This window comes from Pangasianodon hypophthalmus, chromosome 19 (genome assembly GCF_027358585.1).
Source record: "Pangasianodon hypophthalmus isolate fPanHyp1 chromosome 19, fPanHyp1.pri, whole genome shotgun sequence".
In the NCBI taxonomy this organism is placed as follows: domain Eukaryota; kingdom Metazoa; phylum Chordata; class Actinopteri; order Siluriformes; family Pangasiidae; genus Pangasianodon; species Pangasianodon hypophthalmus.
In genome coordinates, this window is record NC_069728.1 from 19,753,209 (window position 1) to 19,777,680 (window position 24,472).

The 24,472-nt window shown below is 36.7% G+C and overlaps 3 protein-coding genes across 3 annotated transcripts; all 3 read right to left on the reverse strand.

Annotated features, from left to right (window-relative positions):
- Window positions 1-1,884: 1,884 nt before the first annotated feature.
- On the reverse strand, window positions 1,885-7,255 carry LOC128321636 (uncharacterized). Its single transcript, XM_053241947.1, has 5 exons — window positions 7,157-7,255; window positions 5,460-5,720; window positions 5,264-5,296; window positions 4,228-4,293; window positions 1,885-4,012 (listed from the first exon to the last, which is right to left on the reverse strand). The coding sequence occupies exons 2-5, from the start codon at window positions 5,713-5,715 to the stop codon at window positions 2,619-2,621; spliced, it is 1,749 nt and encodes a 582-aa protein (XP_053097922.1). The 5' UTR covers window positions 5,716-5,720; window positions 7,157-7,255; the 3' UTR covers window positions 1,885-2,618.
- Window positions 7,256-9,900: 2,645 nt separating this feature from the next.
- Window positions 9,901-10,775, reverse strand: LOC128321675 (putative nuclease HARBI1). Its single transcript, XM_053242039.1, has one exon. The coding sequence runs from the start codon at window positions 10,773-10,775 to the stop codon at window positions 10,224-10,226; it is 552 nt and encodes a 183-aa protein (XP_053098014.1). The 3' UTR covers window positions 9,901-10,223.
- A 5,697-nt stretch (window positions 10,776-16,472) lies between these two features.
- Window positions 16,473-23,291, reverse strand: LOC113547659 (G-protein coupled receptor family C group 6 member A). The gene is made up of 6 exons (XM_053242040.1): window positions 22,780-23,291; window positions 22,360-22,651; window positions 20,714-21,557; window positions 20,315-20,388; window positions 19,475-19,595; window positions 16,473-19,276 (listed from the first exon to the last, which is right to left on the reverse strand). The coding sequence occupies exons 1-6, from the start codon at window positions 23,049-23,051 to the stop codon at window positions 17,724-17,726; spliced, it is 3,156 nt and encodes a 1,051-aa protein (XP_053098015.1). The 5' UTR covers window positions 23,052-23,291; the 3' UTR covers window positions 16,473-17,723.
- Window positions 23,292-24,472: the final 1,181 nt, after the last annotated feature.

Below are 24,472 nucleotides of genomic sequence, written 5' to 3' on the forward strand. Positions count from 1 at the left end.
CACTTTCACCTTTATTTTAAGAGGTTCCACAGAAATATGGCATTTACCATTTAGGAATTACAGCATTTTCCGCAAAGTACCTCCATTTTCAGGGGCTCAAAGGTATTTGGACAAAGTGGCATAATTGTAAATATAACCACAATTTTAATACTTGGATGAAAATCCTTTGCAGTCAAAATGCTTTGCCAGGCCTTCACTGCAGCCAACTTCAGTTGCTGCTTGTTTGTGGGTCTTTCTGCCTTCAGTCTTGTCTTCAGTAAATGAAAAGCAGCTCTATTGGGTTGAGATCAGGCGACTGACTTGGCCATTGAAGAATATTCCATTTCTTTGTCTTCAAAAAGTCTTGCGTTGCTTTCGCGGTATGTTTAGAGTCATTATCCACCTGCACTGTGAAGCGGTGTCCTATCAGTTTTGTAGCATTTGGCTGAATGTGAGCAGAGAGTATAGCCCTATACACCTCAGAATTCATCTTGCTACTTCTGTCAGCAGATACATCATCAATAAACACCAGTGAACCCGTTCCATTGGCAGCCGTACACGCCCATGCCATAACACTGCCTCCACCATGTTTGACACATGATGTGGTATACTTTGGATCATGAGCTGTTCCTTTCTTTCACCATACATTTCTCTTCCCATCATTCTGGTACAAGTTAATCTTGGTTTCATCAGTCCAAAGAATCTTATTCCAGAACATGGAAGGGTTTTTTTTAGATGTTTTCTGGCAAAGTCTAATCTGGCTTTCCCGTTCTTGAATGTTACCGGTGGTTTGCACCTTGTTGTAAACCCTCTGTATTTACATTCATGAAGGCGTCTCTTGATTGTAGATTTTGACAATGATACGCCTACCTTCTCCAGAGTATTCTTGACTTCTGTTGATGTTGTGAAGGGGTTTTTCTTCACCAAGGAAAGGATTCTGCGATCATCCACTTTAGTTGTCTTCCGTGGTCTTCCGGGCCTTTCGATATTGTTGAGCTCACCAGTGCTTTCTTTCTTTTTAAGAATGTACCCAACTGTTGATTTGGCCACACAGGTTTTTGCTATCTCTCTTATAGATTTATGTTGTTTTTCAGCCTAATGATGGCCTCCTTCACTTGCATTGAGATCTCTTTGGACTTCATATTGGTAGCTCCAGTCAAACAGCTGCCAAATGCCAACTCAATACCTGATATCAACTCCAGACCTTTCATTTGCTTTCATATGTAGGTTGAAACAGTCATTAACTGAAACAGAAACAGCTGTGTAGGAGGCTGGGTGAGGAACAGCCAAACTCTGCTACTAAGGTGAAGTTGTGGAAGACAGTTTCATGTCACAGGTCACACACCATGGCAAGACTGAGCACAGCAACAAGACACTATAAATATATATATATGTGTGTGTGTGTGTGTGTGTAAAGCACTTAGTGAAGATGAATGAATGTTATATGATATAACATTATGAATATTTCAAATACTTCTCTGTTTAAAATAAGAGGAAATACAGGGATGGTGAGAGAGACAGACAGGTTGATTTAATATCTTAGTATAATGTTTATATAATTGTTATGCCTTCCAAATACTTTATATTTATAGTTGTACAGTTTGTGTTCTGCCATTTTTACTGTGCAGTACTTTGAGATTTGACTCAAATGAAAAATGCAATAAAATGTATTATTATTATTATTATTATTATTATTATTATTATTGAGATTGAATCAATCTAATTTTGTCTTAAAGAGAAAAGACATTAAAATTCATATAGAATTAGCCAGCAGCATGTAGTTACTGTTTTATTATCACAATCCATAAATGTTTTGTAGAGCGAGTATGATTGGAGTCAGAACATTATAATCACATTACAGTTCTTTCTGTAAAACTCAGGCAGGGGAACAGTTAGCTACAAGCATTTACACAACAAGCTAAAATTTATTTTCATTTGTGTGGCATCAACTGATCTCAAAATTATACAGCTTTTCACGTAAAGAATTAGTTTTTCATCAAAGAGTAATGTAGCACAACCAAACTAACTAGATAATTCTAGAAATAAACTGAACTGATAGTAATGCAGTGAACTAGCTACCAAAAAAAAAAAAAAAAAAAAAAAACCCCAGAAAAAAACCCTGAAAAAAAAAACAGTTTAGTGAGCGATAACACAACAGAAGCTGAATGTGAATTCAGTTGTTCACAAGTGAATGGGAATGAATGTGTTCATTTATCAGCATTTATCTGAAAGCTACACTCAGAATGTAAAATGAACTGAACAAAGCACATGAACACACTGCATTTCAATAGCAAAAATTATAAATACTATTTTATATATAACTGAACCATGTTACACAAATCTACACAAAACAGTCCATAATAGTGACATGGGGGAAAAAATCAATATAGTTTGCCAATTTATTTACAAATAAAAAAATATAAAAGTTTGCATAAGTATTCACCCCCTCTTGCTGTGAAACCCCTAAATTAGTTCTTCTGGAAAGACACATGGGTAGTGTTGCATTAACACATTTCTTCATCAGCTATCAGCTTCTTCATCTATTTTGCTCTATTTTGCCCCCTAGTGGAGCAACATCTTTTTTTAACTCAAATCTTTCATTAGTCATTAGTTAAGGTCATACATTATTTCAGCAAGTTTCAGCAGATGAGAGAGTACAGCTTTTCTTTCTGAATCGTTTTGAACACTGCAAGAGCAGGAGCGAATGCTTGAAAAATAAACCTTTTACACTTCTTTATACGTATGAAACTCTCATCATATTCAATGTCCTGTTCATTCGGTTCTCCGGGACCCAAGAGCATTGCTTTCTTAATGTCACTCACAAACATGAGATAATGAACCATGGTTTTAGTGGCGGTGGAGATTTTTTGATGAGTGATAAAGATGATTTGGCTTTCACATGTGTCTGGGTTCTTGTACACCATGACATTTTCAGCAGTAAAGCATGAATAATCGCTGTGTTCTGCCCTGTTTATAATTGAGATCTGGTCAACTATGTTCGTTAAATCACTGTCTTTAAATTGTCTCACTGCCCAGTCACGAAACAGTTCGTTTATCTCATTTTTCTTCTTGAGCTTATTTTCCTTCTTCCTTCCCCTCTTGTTTCTTTCTAAAGCAGGTTCAGTATTGCTGCATGAAGGTTCTCCTGTCTGATCTTTCACTGCTCCAGATGTGGCTGTGTTGAACCCCATACTGCTGCCATCTCTCTCCTGAACAGTGTGCTGTGTTTCCTCTGGAGCTGGCATGTCTGTGTCCTTATTTTTTGCTATGATCTCAGCTTCACTCTTCTCCTTTGTATCCCATGAGCCTTTGCTTGGCATATTATCAGTTGGTGAAGCTGAAAAGTTTTTCTGCAGCAGCTTTGAAGGAAAACACTCAGAGTTATCCTGCACATTTGCTTCCTCATTCTCCTGCATGTCTATGCTTCCATGTGTGTCTTCTAGCAGAGGTTCATTTTTGGTGATTTGCTCATTTGGGCATTTTGGAGATACATTCGGAGGTTGGTTTGAAGGTTGAGGTTGCCCATCCATCTCATCATAGTGTGTTCCCTGCACGTCCTTGTTGTCTTTGTTCTCATTAAAGTCTGTGTCTCCGGTGTGACTGCACTCAGCGAAGACATCTTCATCTGGTATTTGATCATCATTTTGTGTCAAATCCAGAAGAGACTGGTCACTTTTATAAGATCCATATCCACTGCTGTTTAAATCATATGCATAATCGGAGGAGCTTTCAGCTTTTTTTCCTGTTGACGTAGAACTGTCCTTCTTAAAAAACATGCTAAATGTCAGTTTAGGAAATGTTGCATTATTTTTTGCACTGAGAAACGTTTCAAGTTCCTTATTTTTCCTGATATCGTCAATATCCTTAGCACTGAAACACGAGATACTTTTCAGTTCTCTGTCATTTAGTTCTTTTTTCAAAGCCTTCATGCCTTTTTCTCCAAGCTTTATCTCCAATTCACTGATCAGCTCTTGGCTTTTTTCAGAGACCCATGTTTCCAGTTTGGCGAAGCTGAATCCAGTCTTGAGAGGATCTGTTTCAGATTCAGAAAAAGTTGATGTTAATAAAGAAATTTTGTTTAATTGTGAGAAACTGAAGAGATTAAAATAAGTCCATTCAAAACTTACATTATATAATAATGTATAAACCGAAGTCTTTTTACTGTGTTTCACATCCAGAAATCTAAAACTTTAAAATGTTAAGTAACTGCTTTCATTTTCTTAATAGAAATGAAACTTCTAAACTTACCAGGAAATTCTGTATGATTATCTGTTTCATCCCCAGTTTGACTGGTGTCACCTCTATATCTTTTTTCTGTATGTTTAAAAATTAAAACAAAATATTAAAAAATCATAAAACATCTAATTCACATAAGTACCACCTAAAACAAGATATGACACATGGGGACGTATTAAGAATTGGGTTAATCACACAGTGAGGATTTAATTCTGAAATTACACACTTCTATAATAAGCCATGAACTCAGTTCCTACAACTCACGCTAAACTCCTCTGCTAAAAAAAGAAGCACAGAGATACACGTCTAAGAGCATGTAGACAATCAGAATTCTACTAGAACAATATACGTGTCAGATGAAACAAAAATAAAACTCTTTCGCAATAATTCCACTCATCCTGTCTGGAGAAAGAAAGGTTTAATTCGAAGAAAGAAGCTGTAATTGCCAACAGCGGCGTTACTACTGTAGTTCATTTGTCGTGTCTGAGTACTTTATTCCCTGCTGAATAATGAGTGTGGAAGCCATTTTGTTCAATTAAACCAGTGATTAATGTGATCACTATAACTAGGACTAGTCATGCAGCAATATATTGGAAATATACTAGACTCCTAAGAGATTTATTTCAACACTCACCATCTTCTCATTCATATGTAAATCATCATATTAGTTCTTTTATTTTTCATTTTTAAATTGTTCCTTGCTTTACGTTATGCAGTCTGCCTTTTCAGTCTGCATTTTCTAATCCTGTGTTCTTTTGGCTTAGCAGGCGAGTGCTTGTGTTTAAAGGTGCGGTCTAAACGCTGATGAAAAACCCTGTCTCAGACACGTAAGAAAAATCTGCCAACCTTGGAGACGTGAACTACATGCAGGTGATTTTAATAATCTGAATGTGGAGCTCAGAAAATCAACATAGGCAGCTGTATAACCCAATTCTGAACAGGGAAACCTTCTCTGGCTAAATATTGATGTAAATATTGCATAAATGCTTTGGACTTAAGTCACCAAGTCTGAATACGATACTGGAATACAAATATTACAGGAACTTACTCTGTGGTGCTGCAGCCTCAGTGTCGCTCTTTTCTGTGTGAGGGAAATGAGTATTAATGACTATTAATGACTATTAATGATATTAACAAATAACAAATGTTAATAAATTACTGCAAACAATTTTCTGAATATTTATAAGAGTACTTGTGGTACTGGATAAAACTGACAACAAATAATTTACACTGAAGAGGCTTACCCAGTTCTTCAAACACATCAGGCTCGTTCTCCTTCAACCAATCATACATGTAGTCAAAGTGCTTTGTGGTCTTGATACACTTGTAAATTTCACGCATTTGTTCTTCTTCGGTTTTCGTTTTGTGGATTTTATTATACATTTCATCAGATATAAGTTCTTTTTCAAACAGCCTATCAGCCAAACAGATTGGATTTCTTGTCTTTTGTATAATTTTAGGCCTGTGTTTCCTCAGAAAACTTTCCTTGTAAACTGTCATGATGTCTGTTAAAGAAAAAGAGAACAGAGAGTTAGAATACGACCATGTCACTGCACAGTATTGTAATTTTACAATAATTTTACAATTTTACAATAATTGTAATTGTATCATTTTCTTCTTTCTGTTACTACTACTATTATTATTATTATTATTATTTGATTTGCTCAATTATGTGTGCTTATATTTATTATTTGTTATCAACGAATATTAATGTAACTAACAATAAATTGTAATGTTGCAGTTTATTAACTTTCCATGAAATCAATCTCATCTTGAAAACAAAGAGCATATTGTTACGTGTCAGTCCCTGCTGAAAAAAACAAAACAATAAAAACCATCATAAAAATTCTAATGGTTTCCACTACAAATACCATTACAAACCACCAGCTCTTAACCATTGCAACCATTATCAAATGGTTTCCATTACGTAGTAGGATGTATTAAGTATGTAGGTCGTTAATGGTATCCACTAGACATAACATGCCACCAATACAAGGCAACAAATTACCAGTAGAGGCCCACAGGGACCATTACAATTTCCATTCAAACCAATACATTTCCCACTGTAACCATTAAAACCATTACAAATTCTATGAGGGTTTCTACTGGTTTTTTTTTTTCATCAGGGAGGCGCTCACGTGACATCACATCACACCCCTACCGTTTAGGTTGATATTCCACCAGGTGTAAACATGGTGTTAATTTAACACAAGTGATAATCCAAACAGTCACAGGACACATGCAGCAGCTGTCTTGCAAACGCAAAGTTAAAAGCAAGTATAATCCTGGCTTTCCTAAAAGGCAAACGGGAAACAATAAAAACACTGCATGGCCCCACTGTGTGACCCCTTTGGCTTTCCTCACAAAATCATTCCTCTGAGAGAGCCGCTGCTCCAAAGCAACTGTGCTGTGTTGTGTCTGAGACTAGAACATGAAATACAAATAACACCCAGTTTTCTGTCTTTATATCATTCAGCTATCACTAAACTAAACTGATACACATTTCAGTTTTGAATGCCGTGTGGAAGAAAATATCAAATCCAGCCTCACCTTGTGGTTTTCATCTCTGCTGTCTGTTATTTTCTTATGTTCTATTGACAATATGAAAGTTTTCCTTCCTTCACACCTTCTAACTGTGGCATTATGTAAGTTGGGATAACAGACACAAGGCCCAGCATTCCATAAATAAACTATAACATTAATCATCTACATTAGGATATCTACAGATACAGAGTCGAAAACACGTTTATACCTTTAACAGAGGTTTTTTTTTAAACTTACAAGATTAAGTTTAATCTCGATTTTTTTTCCCAGGTATCGGAAGTATTTAGTATGTAAATATTCACACACCAGCTGCCTTCATAACTGAAATCAGTTGCCTTTAGTGCTTCATTTCTCATGTTTATAAGTCAGATTAGTGAGATTAGTAGTCTACACCTACCTGTGAATGAGCAGGAGATTTGTTACACACAGCTGTGTTTCAGTTTGTGTGATCTCACCAGAGCTGAACTGTGATCTACACAGCAGAACGACAAAGCATTTCCTGGAAAAAGAGAGAGGTAGTTGCCCAGAAATGGCGCCAAATTTGATATAGCCAATCAGCATCCACAGAAATGGCGCCAAAATCTCTCTAGCCAATCACCTACATCCCCTCTGCAAAAAAGACCTTTGGCAACAAGCTAAGACTTTCGGTTAACTTTTGTCAGCAATAGAAATGAAAATGAAAGGAAACTGCTTCCTTAAAGAAGACAAGTTTCATTCATTCTTTCATTCATTCATTTACACAAACACTGTCGTGGAAAACTTTCTTAATCCAGAATAAAGAAAGAAATTACTTTCCAAAGTAAAGGGGTCTTGGATGCCAAAAACAAACCTTTCTGAAACAGCCAACAAAGCTGAGATGTCTAGATCATCTGATTTACACTGTCATGGCCCGTGCTTTTATACAACAGTGCGCTCATAAGGTGGGGTTTTCTTATTTTTCTTTTAATCATTCCCCTGATCTCTCTCCACCATTGTTTCAATATCCCAGTACCTTCTCTTTAATTGTGGTGCAAATTCAGCTAGTCTGTTTTAAAAATGTTTAATATTAATATTTTAACAATACACTTTTTAAGAGATCACAAACGTGGTCACAGATCACAAAGGTAAAAAAATACATACTTAATGTTGATTCACACACACAGATATACTTGCAAAATCATATGCTGTAAATGCTGATTTAACAAAAAATCACAACATAAAGTCACACTCTTCATGATTAAAATGTACTAAATGTACTACATATATATATATATATATATATATATATATATATATATATATATATATATATATAAAATCTTACATTTATATTATATATACAGTCAGGTTCAGAAGTATTTGGACAATGACAGTTTTTGTGATTTTGCCTTTATACACCACCACAATGGATTTGAAATAAAACAATCAAGATGTAATCAGAGCAATTTCTTTAATAAAGAGAAACTTCCTGGAATAAAGACGAAAAAAACCCTGCAAACACACCTCCTTTTTACCTGTTCATACCTGCTATGACTTTCGGTTGTCTTTTAGAAAGGAAAGAGAAAGGAAAGAGAGAGAAAGTCCCACATAAAGAAGATATACACTTTATCTATCTATCTATCTATCTATCTATCTATCTATGTTTGTTTGTTTACTGTGGTGTTGTTAGATCAGGGTCCCGTTCTTCGTATATCACTTATTACATCTGTGATCAAATGACAAATACAAGATCATCTAATCGCGCTAATTATGTTCTTTGAATCCACGTGCGGCTTTGATTTGAGTTTCAAAGCCTTGTTAAAACGCCAGGAAACACCGTAGAAGCTGCCAGAACGAGGAGAGTGTTCTGGCAAAAAGCTGCAGACAAATTAAATGCGTATGTGTTCCCCCATGTTGCATTTTGTTTGGCATTTTTGACTTGTTTGTTCACCTTAATTTTTGTTTTGTTTCTTGACATTTTATTGTCTTAATGTCAGATCCACCTCAGGACCCACTAGAACTTGGGAACAAATAAAAGTGAAATATAAGAACATTCTACAAAATGGTAATTCTTTACTCCTTACACTGTGTTTGAAATATCTTTTAAAATACACTTTGTTAAATGGTGTTTTTGTCTGTTTGGAAACAGCAACCAAGAAAAAACGGGTGGTGGCAGAAGAGCTTGCCCTGGGCTTCGTGATACCCGGGCCTTTATGCAGGGCATCTCTGGGGCAGCTCTTCCTCACACCCACAGCAGGGCGCAGTGGCAGCAACACCTCCATTCCTGGTAAATGAGGTTTACATTCTGTCTTTTTCAGTAGTTCATTATAATGAAGTATTTTTTTTCTTTTGTGCAGTTGTACACAATACAGCAACACTTCTACTGGTTCCCAAGCAAGTGGTGAATGAAGCATGTGTAGTAAGTAAATAATTTTTCATGTTAATTTTACATCAAAAGGGGGAAAAGTGCAACTGTGTTTGACACCCATTTTATGTTCATTGCAGGACAGTGAAGAAACCCTTTCAGATGGCTGTCTATTGGAAGAAGTACTTGTAAATGTTTAAATATCTTAAATTGCATGTAACTAGTATTTCTGAGTAAGGCTGCATTAACAGTTGCAGGAGTCCACATTAACAGAGAGGCCTACATCTGCTGCTGCTGAGTCTGCACAAAAAAGTGGTACAGAGGTTAGGGAAATATTAGACAGATTATTTCCTTTTATTCTTGAGTAAATGTATTAATTTCTCACAAAAGGCACAGTATGATGTCCTCTCTCTATATAAAATGAGTCTTCTGACAAAGACTGAATATATGAAACTTAAAAAGTAAAAAACCATGCAAGATATTGCAAAACAAAAATTAAACTGGAGATAAAGTTGCTTCAGAGACAAATTGTAAGTGCTAAACCACTATTGCACACAGACTAATATTATTGACTGTACATAATTGTAAAGAATCCGGCCTCTGTGGTTCCCCCTGATCGTCACAAGAGGTCACCATCACCCGAGTATTGACTTTCCCCTCGAAACTACATTTCCCATCACCCCGCACCCAGCACTGATTACGAGCTCACCTGCAGCCTATTACTGGGACTACTTAAGCCTCCGCCTCTCGCTCACTCATTGTGAAGTCTTGTTTTGCCCCGGCTGACATTTCTGAGCGTTTATATCTTCTTTGTTGGATTACCGTGTTTGACCTTGGACTGTTTCTTCTCGTTTCTGGATTCTTTGCTGCCTGCCCTGACCATCTGCCTGTTTGATCACTCTGCCTTTGTTTCGCCTCTGATTACCCTGTTTCGCTGTTGCTCGACCACGCCTGTACGACTGTGTCTGCCTTTTATTAAAACGCTGCTAATGGATCCCCATTCTGTTGACTCCGCGTTACAACAATATCTCAAATTGCAGGTAAAAGACGACTGAAGGCTGCCTTTGACTGGAAGGGAAGAGAAATAAAATAAATACAGGCCAAAGCATGTTTGTGTCTTTTCTTTATTCAAAAAGATCAGTCAAAAATGGTGTTCTGCATTTCTACCCCATGCAGCTCTTGCACTAGCTGGATCCACGTCATCATCATCAGGCTGAACCTCCACCACAGGGGTCCTCTCTTTTCTGATGGTGGCAATGTTGTGTAGTACAGAGCATGCAACAGTAATGTTGCAGGCCCTGTCACGTGCAACCCTCAGACTTTTCAGACACCGAAATCTTCCCTTCAGTTGCCTGAAGGTCATTTCAATGCGTGCCCTTGTCCTGACTAGAGCTGCATTGTAATGGATTTGTGGACTGGGGTTTGGCTCAGGGAATGGAGTCATGAAGTACTGTCTGCAGGGATAGCCCCTGTCTCCAAGCAGGATCCCGTCATAATCACCCATGTAATGGAACGATGAAGTTCCATTAGGCCCAGCATAAGTGTATTTAACATTGTGAGTTTGACACTTCAATTTTCTCTTACCACATTCAAATAATGTGACAAATGACTCTCTGAAGATTCTTGAGTCATGCACAGATCCAGGCCATTTTGCCTCTATGTTTGTTATAAAGCATATTGAGTCAGACACCATCTAAGATATTTTATTCAGTGCATGTCAGTCAACTGCATTTTAATTTTTGATTCAATAAATTTTTATTAATATGCTATTAATAATCTGAATGCTCAACAATATTAAGATAATCTTAATAGTAGCCTACGTACATATTTATACTGTGAATTTCATTGGGGCCTGATGGGGCCTTGATTGGAATATGTGTGCAGTCTGTGGCACCAGTCACATGGGAAGCCTGGGGACACATAAGATATGCTTATTGTTTTATAAGCTGGGGTATTATGTGACTCGGAAATACCACAAAGCCCCCCAAAATTGCGTGAGTTCTCTGCATCTCCAATAGTGTACAAGAACATGCCACTCACAAAGAATCTCGAGCTGATGCACGCTGTCTGAGTTGATGTTACAGCCTGGCTCTGACGAGTTAAACTTTTAATATAAGGCTCCAACAAATTAATTAGGTAAATTATTCCCTCGCAACAAAACCTGTATCTCTCTAAAAGTAAACTATCTCACTGTGCTAAAGGATCCAGTCTGTCCCACACTGTGCATTGAATTCTGAAAGATCTCCGTATTATTAGTGGACCTTCTGCAGCAGGTTACTCTCGTAAAAATGGAGAGGACATGGCTGAGACAGACCTCCTGTATCACTTCCATTTATAAAGCCGCAATCTAGTCCTATTTATGTGAAATAAGCCAGCTCCTAAGCAGATTTGAGTTTATGGACCTGTTGCTATGACAGCAAGTCTGGGATGAGCTTCGAAGAACCAAACAATCCCATGTCAAATGTCAAATCATCAACAGTGAAATCCAGATAATTAACCCACGTACAAAGAACGGGCCCCAGGTCAATTCATCAGACATGTGCTCTCAAAGAGGAAAACTTTAAAAAAGAGTGAGGGAAGCATGGAGACTTCCCAAAAAGTACTTTAAAGCAGGAATTCTATAATCTAGTCCAAAACCTTTCTTTATCCTACAGTGGCATTTATAGAGCTGAACATACCTGTCTAGCAGTTTACAAGCTATTGACAGGAAGTAAATAAATTGAGAAAGAAATGAAGAACAGAATGAAAGAATGAAAGACAGCCACTAGACAACACCGTAGGAGCAGTTTTCAGTGGTGTATTTAATCGTCTGTGAAAGGGGAATGTGAGTTTATTCAAATGTCATTTAAACCCACCTGCTTTCTCAAGCTCTCAATAAATTTACTTTTTAATTGTTTTGATTTTATTTTTGTTCATTTTAGAATAATTCTGATTCATATTATTTATTATAATTTCCTTTTGGCTGGTCCTCATTCTTTTAGTTAAAAAATGTGATTTTATTGCAAATTAATAAAGAAAACAAAGCATTACATTTTATCCTACAGTCAGGGATGAATTACCCACTGGGCCTACTGGCCACTAGGGGGCGATGATCATAGATTTAATTTAAGAATGATTAGGCCTGGTATTCCCAGACTTTTTAAGCAAAAGACCTAAAATGGACATTATGAATAATTTCCAAGCCTTGACCACCCTACCTTTTTTATTCTAAATTTATAATCAAGGAATTATTGTAACATTTGTATATTTTAACATGTATTTCAGTAACATAAATGACAACTACAAATGCAAAAGGGACCGTCATTTTCAGTGCAAGCAAAGACAAACACGGCTTCTTTTTTTGCAGTGCTTTGATTAGTGCATTGTGTCAGGATAGTGCAAAAGCCTAAAACAGATACACTCTTCAATTAAATGTGGCTTTTTTGAACGAGACTCTAAGTAACATGTCAAAATAGCAGCACACAAAGCAAGCAAAGTGTGTTATTTTATCAACACACCACAGCACTGTTGAATCCTGGATTCTGATTAGTCAGAAGGTGTTGATTAATTTTCTTTAACAGCAGCTCTGACAGTATCACAGGTTTATATTAATGCATTTGTTCTGATATGTTATCGTCTCTATAGCAACAGCTCATCGGCAGGGATTTGTGAATGCAGCATTACGGATGCTAAACACAAATGGATTAAAAATGTGTGTAGTTGTTGATATGGTACAGTTTTCAGTAACAAGAAGTTTAACATTTATGGAAGGAGTCTCCAGTGTCAGTGCTTTGTAACAGTCAGAGGTAAAGCTGTAACGTTAAGTTTTCCGACATCTTCAGGACAGAAAAAAGAGAGGCTGGTGAGAGAATGATTGTTTATAGCTGCTATAACATAAGTGACAACAGGGACTAACTTGTATCATGGACATTTCGCAACATTAAATGTAACTCTAAACAGATAAAAAGTATGACCATAACCAGAACTGCTAGAACAAAACAGCTTCTACTCAATCTACTACATCTCTCCCCCTTAAAAGCTAAACATTATTACAGTAACAGTAACTCTGATATGTTTAATTTCAGCAGGTCATCTTTGGAGATTCTTTTAAGGCTGTAATTCCTACTAGACAGCCAATCAATAAAGAATATTCCTTACACACTTTCTTTACAGAGGAATATGTAATTTGGAATAACACAAAATAAGGCATGACTTGCCATCACTACAAATACATTCCCCTCCAAAAGTATTGGAATGGCAAGGTCAATTCTTTTGTTTTTCCCATACCCTGAAGACAATAAGGTTTTAGATCAAAATAAATGAAAGTGAAATGATAGATCAGAATTTCAGCTTTCATTTCCTGATATTTACATCTGTATACTGTACATTCCTGTATAGTGAGATTCTTTTCTTCGCATATCCCAGCTTGTTAGGAAGTTGGGGTCAGAGCGCAGAGTCAGTCATGATATGTAGCCCTTGGAGTAGAGAGGGGAAAAAGCCTTGCTCATGGGCACGTCAGTAGCAGCTTAGCGATGACTGAACTCTTTTGTGTGTTACCAGGAACTCTGACATATTTCAGGTTCAGCAGATCACTGCCTGAAGCTACTGGTGTAATTAACATGAATGTCAGAGGTGTGGTTTTTTTGTGTCTTTGGAGATACTTTCACTTTAATTATCTGCTGAACAGGTTGGACTGTCACTCAAAAAGTAAATTAAATACAGAATGTGTGTCATTCTTGTTTTCCTCATTTCTTAAAGGTGTTTTTTAATTTTTATCTTAGAAAGACAAGGAAGTAGTTAAACATTTCTGTTCGAGAAATGCTATGCTTTCAGGAAAGGCTGCCCTGGAAACACATACATATGGAGGGAAATAACTCTGATGGACATGAAGATTTACTGTCAAACTGAGTACACAGTGTGTTGTTTAGCCTGAAATTCCTCTTTTTCCCTTCAGACTGGCTGAAGAAGTTCCCCTTAATTTTATTACAATGACATGCTGCTCACTGACGGTAAATGTGCTGCTAGTGATGATGTACTGGTGCTAATGGGTTACTTTGAACAGGTTGTCTCCACTGTAGAGCATTTTAATCATAATCTCATGCAATGAAACACTGTTTGTGTATGTTTTATTATCTGACTTTTGCCTGATTTTGATACCCATGTATAACAATTCTATTTCAAATAAATTTGCAGGAAGGCCTACAGGTTTTCCTGAACTGAAATATGTTTCTCTTTGGCATGTTTCTAGTTCAGAAGAGCATTTTAAATTCTGCTTACCCCCAAAAGTGGAAACAGAGAAAATCACATTTAAAGTTTTTTTATTCCACTGAAAGACACCACACCAACCTCTATATATTATAACCTAAACTACTACTTATGGAAAAACAATATTACTGACAAACTGCAGTGTCTTCACTCACCTGATCTCTGTTCATGCTAACATACTAATAATCAGGGAAAGAAATAATCAGGGAAAGATTCATTTAGTCTCTACTTTTTTGCTGGACCAGTTTCTTGTTATTAATATTTTTTTATTAGCCTTTCTCTGTTCTCTTTTTACGTGGATAAAACGTAAGATGTGTGTTGAACATGATGTATGTGTGTGTGTGTAAAGGAGGACCCAGGAGACAGGCAACTATGAAGAAGGTTTTTTTTATTTTTTAAAGGGTTTTTCCTTTTTTCTTTTTTGGCTTAGGTGCTTTTCAGCATTCTACTCTTCCACCCACTAAAATTCAATTTGAACCAAACTAAGCTGTTAATGGCTTGCTAAGTTCCACTGAATTCAAGCTCAGTTTTAAACTCAAGGAGAGCCTGGTGTGCCAGCTCTGTCTCTCTTTCTGGCTCACAGAACCTGCTGAAAAGAAAACACACATAAGCTGCCGGTAAAATGAAAAATAATCAAGAAATAAAATAATCAACTTCGTGGTGGTAACAGTAACAAAGTTAATTGTAAGAAGGTCACTAACTGAAGTACACCACCACAGTATTTAAAATAAATGTCATGTAAAAAAGTCTCTCACAGAGCTGCAGGTCTAATCTTCAGAGATTATTTTTTGGCTGTAATTCTTGCTAAACCGGTTGGACTGTCAATCCCATTATTTCTTCTCTGCTAAAAAGAAGGTGAAGGTGTGTGCATGGCCTAGCCAATCTCCTGATCTGAATCCCACTGAAAATTTGTGGGGGAGTTTGAAACTGCAAGTTCATCAGAGGGACCCTTGTAACTTTGGGAAATTGAAGATGATTTGCTCTAATTGAATTGAAGATGATTTGATGAGAGGAATGGGGCAAAATTGAACCACAATTCTGCAAAAAGCGAATTACTTCTCACCATAGACATCTCAAAACTCTAATCTCAAAGCAGCAACAGCTGTGCTAAAGACTGATGTTAATTTGTGGTGAATACTTTGTGCCCTATAAGTTTCCTTTTTTAACATATCTTTGTCTATGCATATGAATACATCCTTTTTTGTACATATTTAGTCAAGTTCTTGCTCCTCTTTCGGCTGCTCCCGTTAGGGGTCGCCGCAGCTGATCATTGGTCTGCGTATTTGATTTGGCACAGTTTTTACGCCAGAATTTTATCTGGGCTTGGGACCAGCACTGACAGCGCACTGTTCCACACAACCCCAGTGGCTGGAGTTGGTTCCCTGGCAGGGAATTGAACCCAGGCTGCAGCAGTGTGTGTGCTGTGGCCTAAACTCTAGTCCTCCAGGGACCTTTGTACATATTTAGTCAAGTACAAAGACAAAATTTGGAGGGTGGAAATTTGAAGTGGAGATACACACTAGAAATGTCCAAATACTTATTTCACCCACTGCTTATATGAAGCATATATAATATAATAAGTTCTGAAATGACTTCTTTTTTTCTTTGACACAGAAAAGGATGAAAGTGCAAAGAAAAAGCTTCTGTCACCATCTTGGCTGCTCTTGAGCTCCTTGCTGTAATAATTTAATGCTATAAAATGACAGTTTAACAAATGCTGTATCGTCCTGCAAAGGTTATAATACCATAAATAAAGTATTTGCAAAACATCCTCATTCACATCACTCATTTTATTACCATATTTATAGTTTGCTAACAAACAAATTGTTACTATGTGATAAACTTTGTTTAATATTACTGCATTAAATCCCCATAATAACAAATACATCATAAAAGAGTAATGTACCTTATTAAACAATTTGAATGGCTTTAATATACATGATATCTGATGTGTCATCCTTTATCATCTTTATCAACTTTATTTTTTCAACATATGACCTGAAAGGCAGATCAACCTCATGCCAGATGCCAAAATATTTATAATACAAAAGATATAATATTAAATACAATATTTAATACAATATATATATATATGTATATATATATATATATATATATATATATATATATATATATATATATATATATATCATTGTGGTCAAGGAAAACAAGAAATATGATTGTTTAAAAAATCAGCTTTTTTTCTAGATTTGTTTTAATTTGATTGAAAATAGAGACAATGGAAGAAACCTTCATATATTTCTTCTTATCACAATATGTTAAATAGTATTTCTTACTGTCAGCTCTTTGGCATAAATTTTAGAGTAGTTATCTTTTATTCCAAGATTTTTTGACCTAATTTCTAATAATAAGGTAAAACAAATCTAATGTGAAAACACATTTTGCAGCAATCATTTTAGTTAAATTAACAATTTCTTGTTTAATGTGATTTAGAAACGGACAAAATTCAAGTGAAAAACAAATAGGAAAGTTTTAGGGGAAAAAAGAAAAACATAAAACGACCTGGTTGGATAAGTATGCACACCCTTTAACTAACACTTTGTTAAAGCCCCTTTTGCTTGTTGTACAGCATTCAATGTTTTTAGTTAAGAGTCTATCAATGTAGCACATCTTCATTTGGCGGTTTTCTTCAACTCTTCCTTACAAAAAGTCCCAGCTTAAGAGAAGCAGCTGTATAGAAGGATGCTGCCACCACCATGCTTCACCATGGGCATGGTGTTCCTTGGGTGATATGCTGTCTTGTTTTTTGCACCAAACATATCTTTTAGAATAATAAAAATAACCTACTTTAACAGACCATAACACTTTTCGCCACATGGTACACTACTCCATAGCCCAGACATATGAAGAATACAAGAGATTGTTGTCACCTGCAGGGGGTGACCAGTACTTGCCAGCTATTCCTGCAGCTCCTTTAATGCTGCTGTAGGTCTCTTGGGAGGCTCCTTGATAAGATTCCTTCTTGCACTTTTGTCAGTTTGGAGAGACGTCCTGTTCTTGGTGATGTCACTGTGGTACTCTGTTTTCTCCATTTGTGATGATGACGACATTTATGGTGTTCCCCTATGCGAGTATCCACACACAACACCCTGCCATGCTCTCAGACATATAAATCAGCCTGAAAGAATGAAAGCATTGCTATGTCTCTTTCTTTAGGTGGAGATGAAGTAAGGTCTAAATCCCACTGCACCACTATCAGCAGGTAGTCAAACAGCAATGTGGGTGATGTAGGAACCCAGAACCCACAGACTAATATGCAAATTATTAATGATGGATTTTCTCTTTAAAGTAGAAAAGGCCTCTGATAAAATGCAGGATTAGATTATTCTTTTTGTATATACATGACTCTTTTGTTGAACAACTCCCATGAAGTGGGTTAGAAACTCCTCGTTCTCCGACGTCTAATGGAAACAGTATTCTGTCTGTGATACCAGTTTGGCATTTCAGTGTCTGCAGTAGTGAACTGTGCTGTATTTGTTATTGTTGTAATTGTAGTGTCCTCTGAGGTGTCTCTATTTAGTCTATTATCCCAACAGGACATGTCAATGTCTCTAGTGCTTGATAGTGTTGATATTGTGCTTGATGTTGGTATTGGGTCCTCTGAGCTATCTGTATTCGGTACATTATCCAAATCTGACATTTTATCGTCCGCAATAGAGAGCTGGTCTGATGATGTGCTTGATATTGTTATTGTGTGCTCTGAGCCACATATACTCAGTTCATTATCCCAAGAGGACATGTCATTGTCTTGAGTGCTTGAAAGTGTTGATAATGTTCTTGGTATTGAGTCCTCTGAGCTATCTGTATTCCCTACATTACCCAAATCCAACATTTCATCGTCTGCGACAGTCAGCTGTTCTGATGACGTTGTGCTTGGTGTCGTTATTGAGTCCTCTGAGCTACCTATATTTCGTTGATTATCCTCACCGGGTATTTCAACATCTGCAGTGTCTGATAGTGTTGAAGACATGGGGCTTGGTAATGGTAAAGAATCCTCTGAAACCCATGAGGAAACAGAACCTATTGCTGACTGTGAAACTGTTTCTGTTGACTGGCTGTCCATGACTTTCAATGCATTGTTGTATTCAACTTTTTCTGAGATAATCTTAAACCACTTTGGGGTGAAGTGACAGAAGATGACTCCATAATTGGAGACCATGATGGCTGAGATCTGGGTAATGGGTCGCTGTTCATACTGCGTGAGAAAGACCGGAATAAAGCAAAGCCAAGCAAACAGATGGATGAGCATGCTGAAGACAATAGGGTCTGTCTCATCATCTCTGCCTTTGAAGGCCAACAGGAAACACACCGTGGCTAGAACTGCGATGTATGCATGCATCACCCAAAAGCAGATCCTGGATGCACCTTGGGTGCACAGATGGTTCATGGTAAGTTGAGATTTTAATTCAACCTTCTCAACAGCTGGGCAATCTAATACAAACCAGAAGATGCAAATGAGACCCTGAATAGCAGTAAAGATGCCTATGATGACAATCGGCTTATTAATCATAAGCAACTTGTGCTGTGTGTGTGGATCATGGGCCACATAGGATATGAAGGTGCGAAAAGCCTTCATCAGAATGCAGGACACACACAGCGTAAATCCAAGACCATACATGGCCTGTTGTGCCATGCAATGATGCAGATATGGCCTGCCTAAAAACATGACGACACCTCCAAAACTCACAATAAGACCGAATTTCATAATACAAGAATATATTAAAGTGTCTTTGATGATGGGATTGTCTCTGTGTAAAATGAAAAAGATGAATGAGAAGATCAGCAGCAGTATGCCGACTCCTGTACCAATCATCACCGCGATGGAATATGCGTCAGACCACTTCAAATACCCAACCTTCCACTCCTGACATTCTGATGAACCCGGAAGAGAAGAAGAACCATTTGGACATTTTTGACAAGTGTCTTGATCTGTGGACAGAAAACAATGGAATGTGATAATACTCACACTAATGCCTCTTACTGAAAATAATAATTACTATTAAAATAATAAGTTACTATTTATAACTGTAATTCCTATACTTCTGTCTCCAAATTGATTTGTTACAGAGCAGGTGGGATTCAGGATCTTTTCAATGTCAAACCTCAGGCCACAATTGTACAACTCACCTGTTGTGTTAGAAAAGTATCCTTCACTACAATTAATGCACTTATAGCAACATGGAATATTTAACACACTCTTCTTCTCTGTGCCAGGGAGACAAGTCTCTGAACACCTAGACCAGGGCACCTAGATGTAAGAAGAGAGGTTTTCTTTGGTTAAAATATTCACAAAGCCATTGTTTCACAGTGCCTTGCATAATTATTCACCATCCTAGGACTTTTTCCATATATTTTGGAAATAACATAGATATAATTGGGGATTATTAGTTCAATAATTTACACCAAATGGTCTATAATGTCCTCTGGCTTTGTCCAGTTTACATCCAGCAGATCAAAAGTATCCCCACAAAAAGATACTACTACCACCATCACAGTGAGGCCTGTGTTCTCAGGGAAATCAGTGTTTCCCCTCAGAGTCCTTTCTCTAGCTCTTTCAGAGTTACCCTTGGTCATATTAATTCATTAATAATTGATTTAGTGGTGCTCTGGGGCAGGGGATATATTTATTAACTAATGTTATTTTTATGCATTGTCCTGGACCTGCTTGGTCTACTAGACTGCTATGAAATTCCAGAAACAGATGCATTTGTCTGGAGATGTTGTTACACTCCATTCAATGTGATGGAAGGCATTGGATGCACCAGAATTGGGTTTCACAGCAAACCAGTGAATAAAAATAAAAATACTTCAACATTATGGACTATTTTGTCTGGAAGTCTTAAGGGTATACTATATGGAGGTTATTGTACACAAATTATATAATGTATTCAAATTAAAATGGCCTAAATTCCATTTTTTTTTCATATAACAGCTAAACAGATCACATGACATTCAATTTGATCTCACCGTGTTGATGGACCACAGGATTTTGTGCTCATAGACTTCCACATCTTTCTTGCTTATGAGGAATTTTCTGGATTCTGCTTGGCAATGGTTAATTTTCTATACCAGCAGCTCTGACATTAATGCAGCTGCAAATAAAATGTTTATATTAATGCACACATTTGCTGTCAGGAGATGTTTATTTAACATTTATGGAAGGAGTCTCCAGTATCAGCACTTTGTAACAGTCAGAGATAAGGCTGTAATTTTTTGTCTGACATCTTCAGGACAGAGGAGTTTACACTTTGTGAAACTCATTTTGTGCATTATTAACATCAACAAAAAGAAAAGAGAGAGGCTGACAAGCAAATGACATGAGTGTGTAGCTGCTATAATGTATAACATAAATGACTCATAATTCACTCATATCACTCAGTATTTCATTGTAAAAGCTCATCCCCAGGCATGATTTTACCTTCTCTAGTGGAAAGTTGACATCTCCAGGACAGGCAGTGTTGTTGCATTCAAGAATTTTTTTGATAGCATGAGCTATGGCGTAGACTGCAACTCTCTGATTATATGTAGCTGTGAGGTCCACAGAATTGAGCAGGGAGACATAATTCATCTCCTGGGGGTTAGTCTTGCAAGCAGATTCATGTGTGTTCTCAGAATTTTGACCGGGAATGCAGCCGAAACTCTTTTGTTTGTACTCCCTGATGAAGTTATTCCATGCTCCTGGGCTTGGCTTCAGGTTCTGGAGATAGTCTTTAAAACCTGGAATCTCACCAGTGACAAATGTAAAACCTAAGATGTCTCCTACTTTGTTTATGTCTTCCATCGTCATTAAGGAGCCTGCCATAGACCAGGCATCACTGGCTATCCAGGTACGACTAGTGTTCGTCTTAATCATCTCTTTAAAGAGCATCTCCACCAGTTGAACTCTTAAAATGAGCAACACAACCTGGGCACTAGAGGATCGAATGCGATCACCCACCTTCTTAATGCTCTGCTCAGATATATCAATGGTTGGTAACACTTCTTGGAACTCCACACACACATTTACTTTCTCTGCAGCCAGTAGAAAATTCTCGAGTGCTGCATTGCCGTAGTCATCATCCAGGGTCACCACCCCAACCCAGTCCCAGGAAAAATGCCTCATGAGCTTTGCCAGTGCCTGTGTCTGATATATATCACTTGGAATGACTCGAAAGAATGATGGGTAACGCAGCTTGTCACTTAGAATGGGTGCTGAAGCTGTGCAACTGATCTGTGAAATGTTGAGAGACAAATATGGACAAATTAAACAAAAAAACCACAAATTATTAGAACAGTGCAAAATACATGCAAAGGTACTTTTTAAATTGATTTATTCTACTGTTTGGATTAAAAATAGCCAGACTAGTGGAATAAATAAACCATGAAGTGAAAGGGTATTCTTGAAACAGATAAAAGTACTATTGTTCCAATTAAAAATGTTAATTATTTTCCTGTAACATAACATCCTGAAGTTTTTTATCCTTCTATCACAGCAATTTGCTTAAAACTGAAAATTACAATAGAAGTACAATATAAACAATGATACTGAATTTTGACAATTATGACAATTAGTGAATAGTAAATAGTGAATAGTATATTCTTAAAATTAAAACATTTGCCACTCATTAATGTATATGACATGGTAACATTAACAAACTAATAAAGCTGTGGGTTTTATAGATGTAAGAGTTTGGAATTAAACATTTCATAACATAGTGGTAGTAGGCCTGTGCGGTAGCTAACTAATAAGATTATAACAAATGAACAGATTGTGACTAGGTTTGTCTAGCCTTCCCATCAAGGTAATATTTTACAGTCAGGCATGTTCATGAAAATACTGGTTAGTAATATTAAAGGTGTCAGAGAACATGTTAATGATGTATTACCTGCTTCGACTTTCAAATTTACGAAGTCAAGGCAGAATATTTATTTATGTAATAACAAATAAATTAAGTAATGACCTTTCATACAGAAGAATATTGCTTTTGTGTATGCTATAGTGTTTTTGTGTACATGATACTCCTGAGTATTACCTGAGGAATCATGTAGAGACTAAGCAGTTTGGCAACAGGAATGGATAATTCAGAGTATCTTTCTCCCAAAAATGCCTTGACAGGTGAACTGAAATTTGAGTAGTCAATGAGAACAGGAAGTGACCCATTAACTGCAAGCATGTGCTCCACACAATGCAAGGCTTTCGACGCACACACACATGGATCACACATCAGATATCCAAGCTGAATTCCAGGCAGAAAGCTTGAGTTATTGATAGTTTCAATGGTTTGGATTATTGCCAAAGATTGTACAAAAGATATTGAATTAAAGCTGAAAAATACAAGAGGAGGAGTCAGCAATTAAAATGTGTGGATTTATCAACACAATTGGTCATATAATTCTCATACAGTTCTAATATGGATAAAATAACACTTTAATAAACTCTTATGCATACTCACTCTTCACATGGTGTGTACGGACGATTTGAGGCATTAAACACTGTAAACGTAGAGTGAATTGAGCTCAGAATCCCGAGGACAATATCTCCAGGTAAATAAGCTTCAAAAAGTGACGGTGTAACATCGCAGAGTACCAACCTCCCAGAAATCAGAGTTACTCCTAGCATGTAGAGACAGAACGAAGAAGCCATGTTGCAAATACAAAAAAAGGACTGACATTGTCTGACACCAATGCTGTCGGATAACTCTGGTACCGTCAAACTGAAAAGCATTCTGTGGGAATTTTGTTCCACATTCTCTAATGCATGACGTACTATAGAGAACAGGAAAAACCAGCTCCATTTACAGCAGCTTTTAGCTTGTGTTTATGGAATGGTTGTCGGTCTATAACATGAAACCTTCTTCAAAATAAATAATTTGACAGCCACCATCATCTGTGCCCCTGGACCGTGTAGCACTTTGAAAACAAAAGGTTATAATGCCAGAAATTACTTACAAATGATTCATGGTATTCTTCATATGATGGAGTCAGGGAGCCTGACTAAAAAGAGAGTGAAGTGGTGCCCCAATAAGTAGTATCAGAAAGGAACACCCATGTGATGGCCAAATACTCATTTTATGGTGCTGTATTTTGACTCAGAGCTTCTGGCTGATGTACAGCGTTTTGATCTTACCATTAACTGAAGCTCTTGAGCCATGTCTTTGAGACACAATTATATTAATATATAGTAATATATAATATTACTCTATCAGCATACAGAAAGATATATCTGCCCACATATATTAAAGTTCATGTTTAGGCTATGACAACAACATACTTTTTGCAGTGTTTTTAAAGTGTATTGTAGCAAGTAAAAATATCTTGAATAAAGGCAAATTCAACTAATAGTTCTTTTTTATTAGATTTCTATTAAAAATGCCTATTTCTAGTAGGGGTGTAATGATACATCGTGACATCATGCATCGCAATGCAAAAAAGTTGACAATGTCCATTGTGGGAATGTGCGATTCACATCATGAAAAACAGCAGTCTATTAAGTATGCGTTTGACATGCATTATAGGCTATACAGTTACAGAACCACATTATAACTGTTAAAAAGAACTCTTCAGTGTCTTTCAAATGACACCAGACCTCCTCTGCTATGATGTACAGTGCCTGAGAACCAGGCAGCAGAACTCAGACATTTTAGCTAACCTCTATTTCCAGTTAAAATGACTCCTCAGACGCTGCTATGAAGCTCATTAAGTTTCAATCGATCATTTTCTCCAGGTCAGAGACTTTGTTTATTCAATCAAATTTTTGGGAGAATTTATAAATTGATTTTTATTTTGATTTTAATTGATTATTGTTAAGATATCATGAACCTGTAGTACATTTTGTTTACAATATTAAACCTCTGTTTGTAGTCATTTTTTATTTATTTAGTTTTATACAGACAAAAATGCACATTGTATTACATTTTATTTATTATTCAGAAATAAACTGAGTCTTTTCAGTCATAATTTACTTCATCAAAATTTTGTTCAAAATTTTCTGAGAATCAAATCATGACAGGAGAGTGTCATTATACTCATAATTTCTAGATATATTTTTTTTAGTAATTTCATGCTTGACATTATAATGGGGACAGGCCCAGAGGCTCAAACACTAGTCAGGGTGTCCCAAAGACAGGAATGCTACCCTGTGCCATG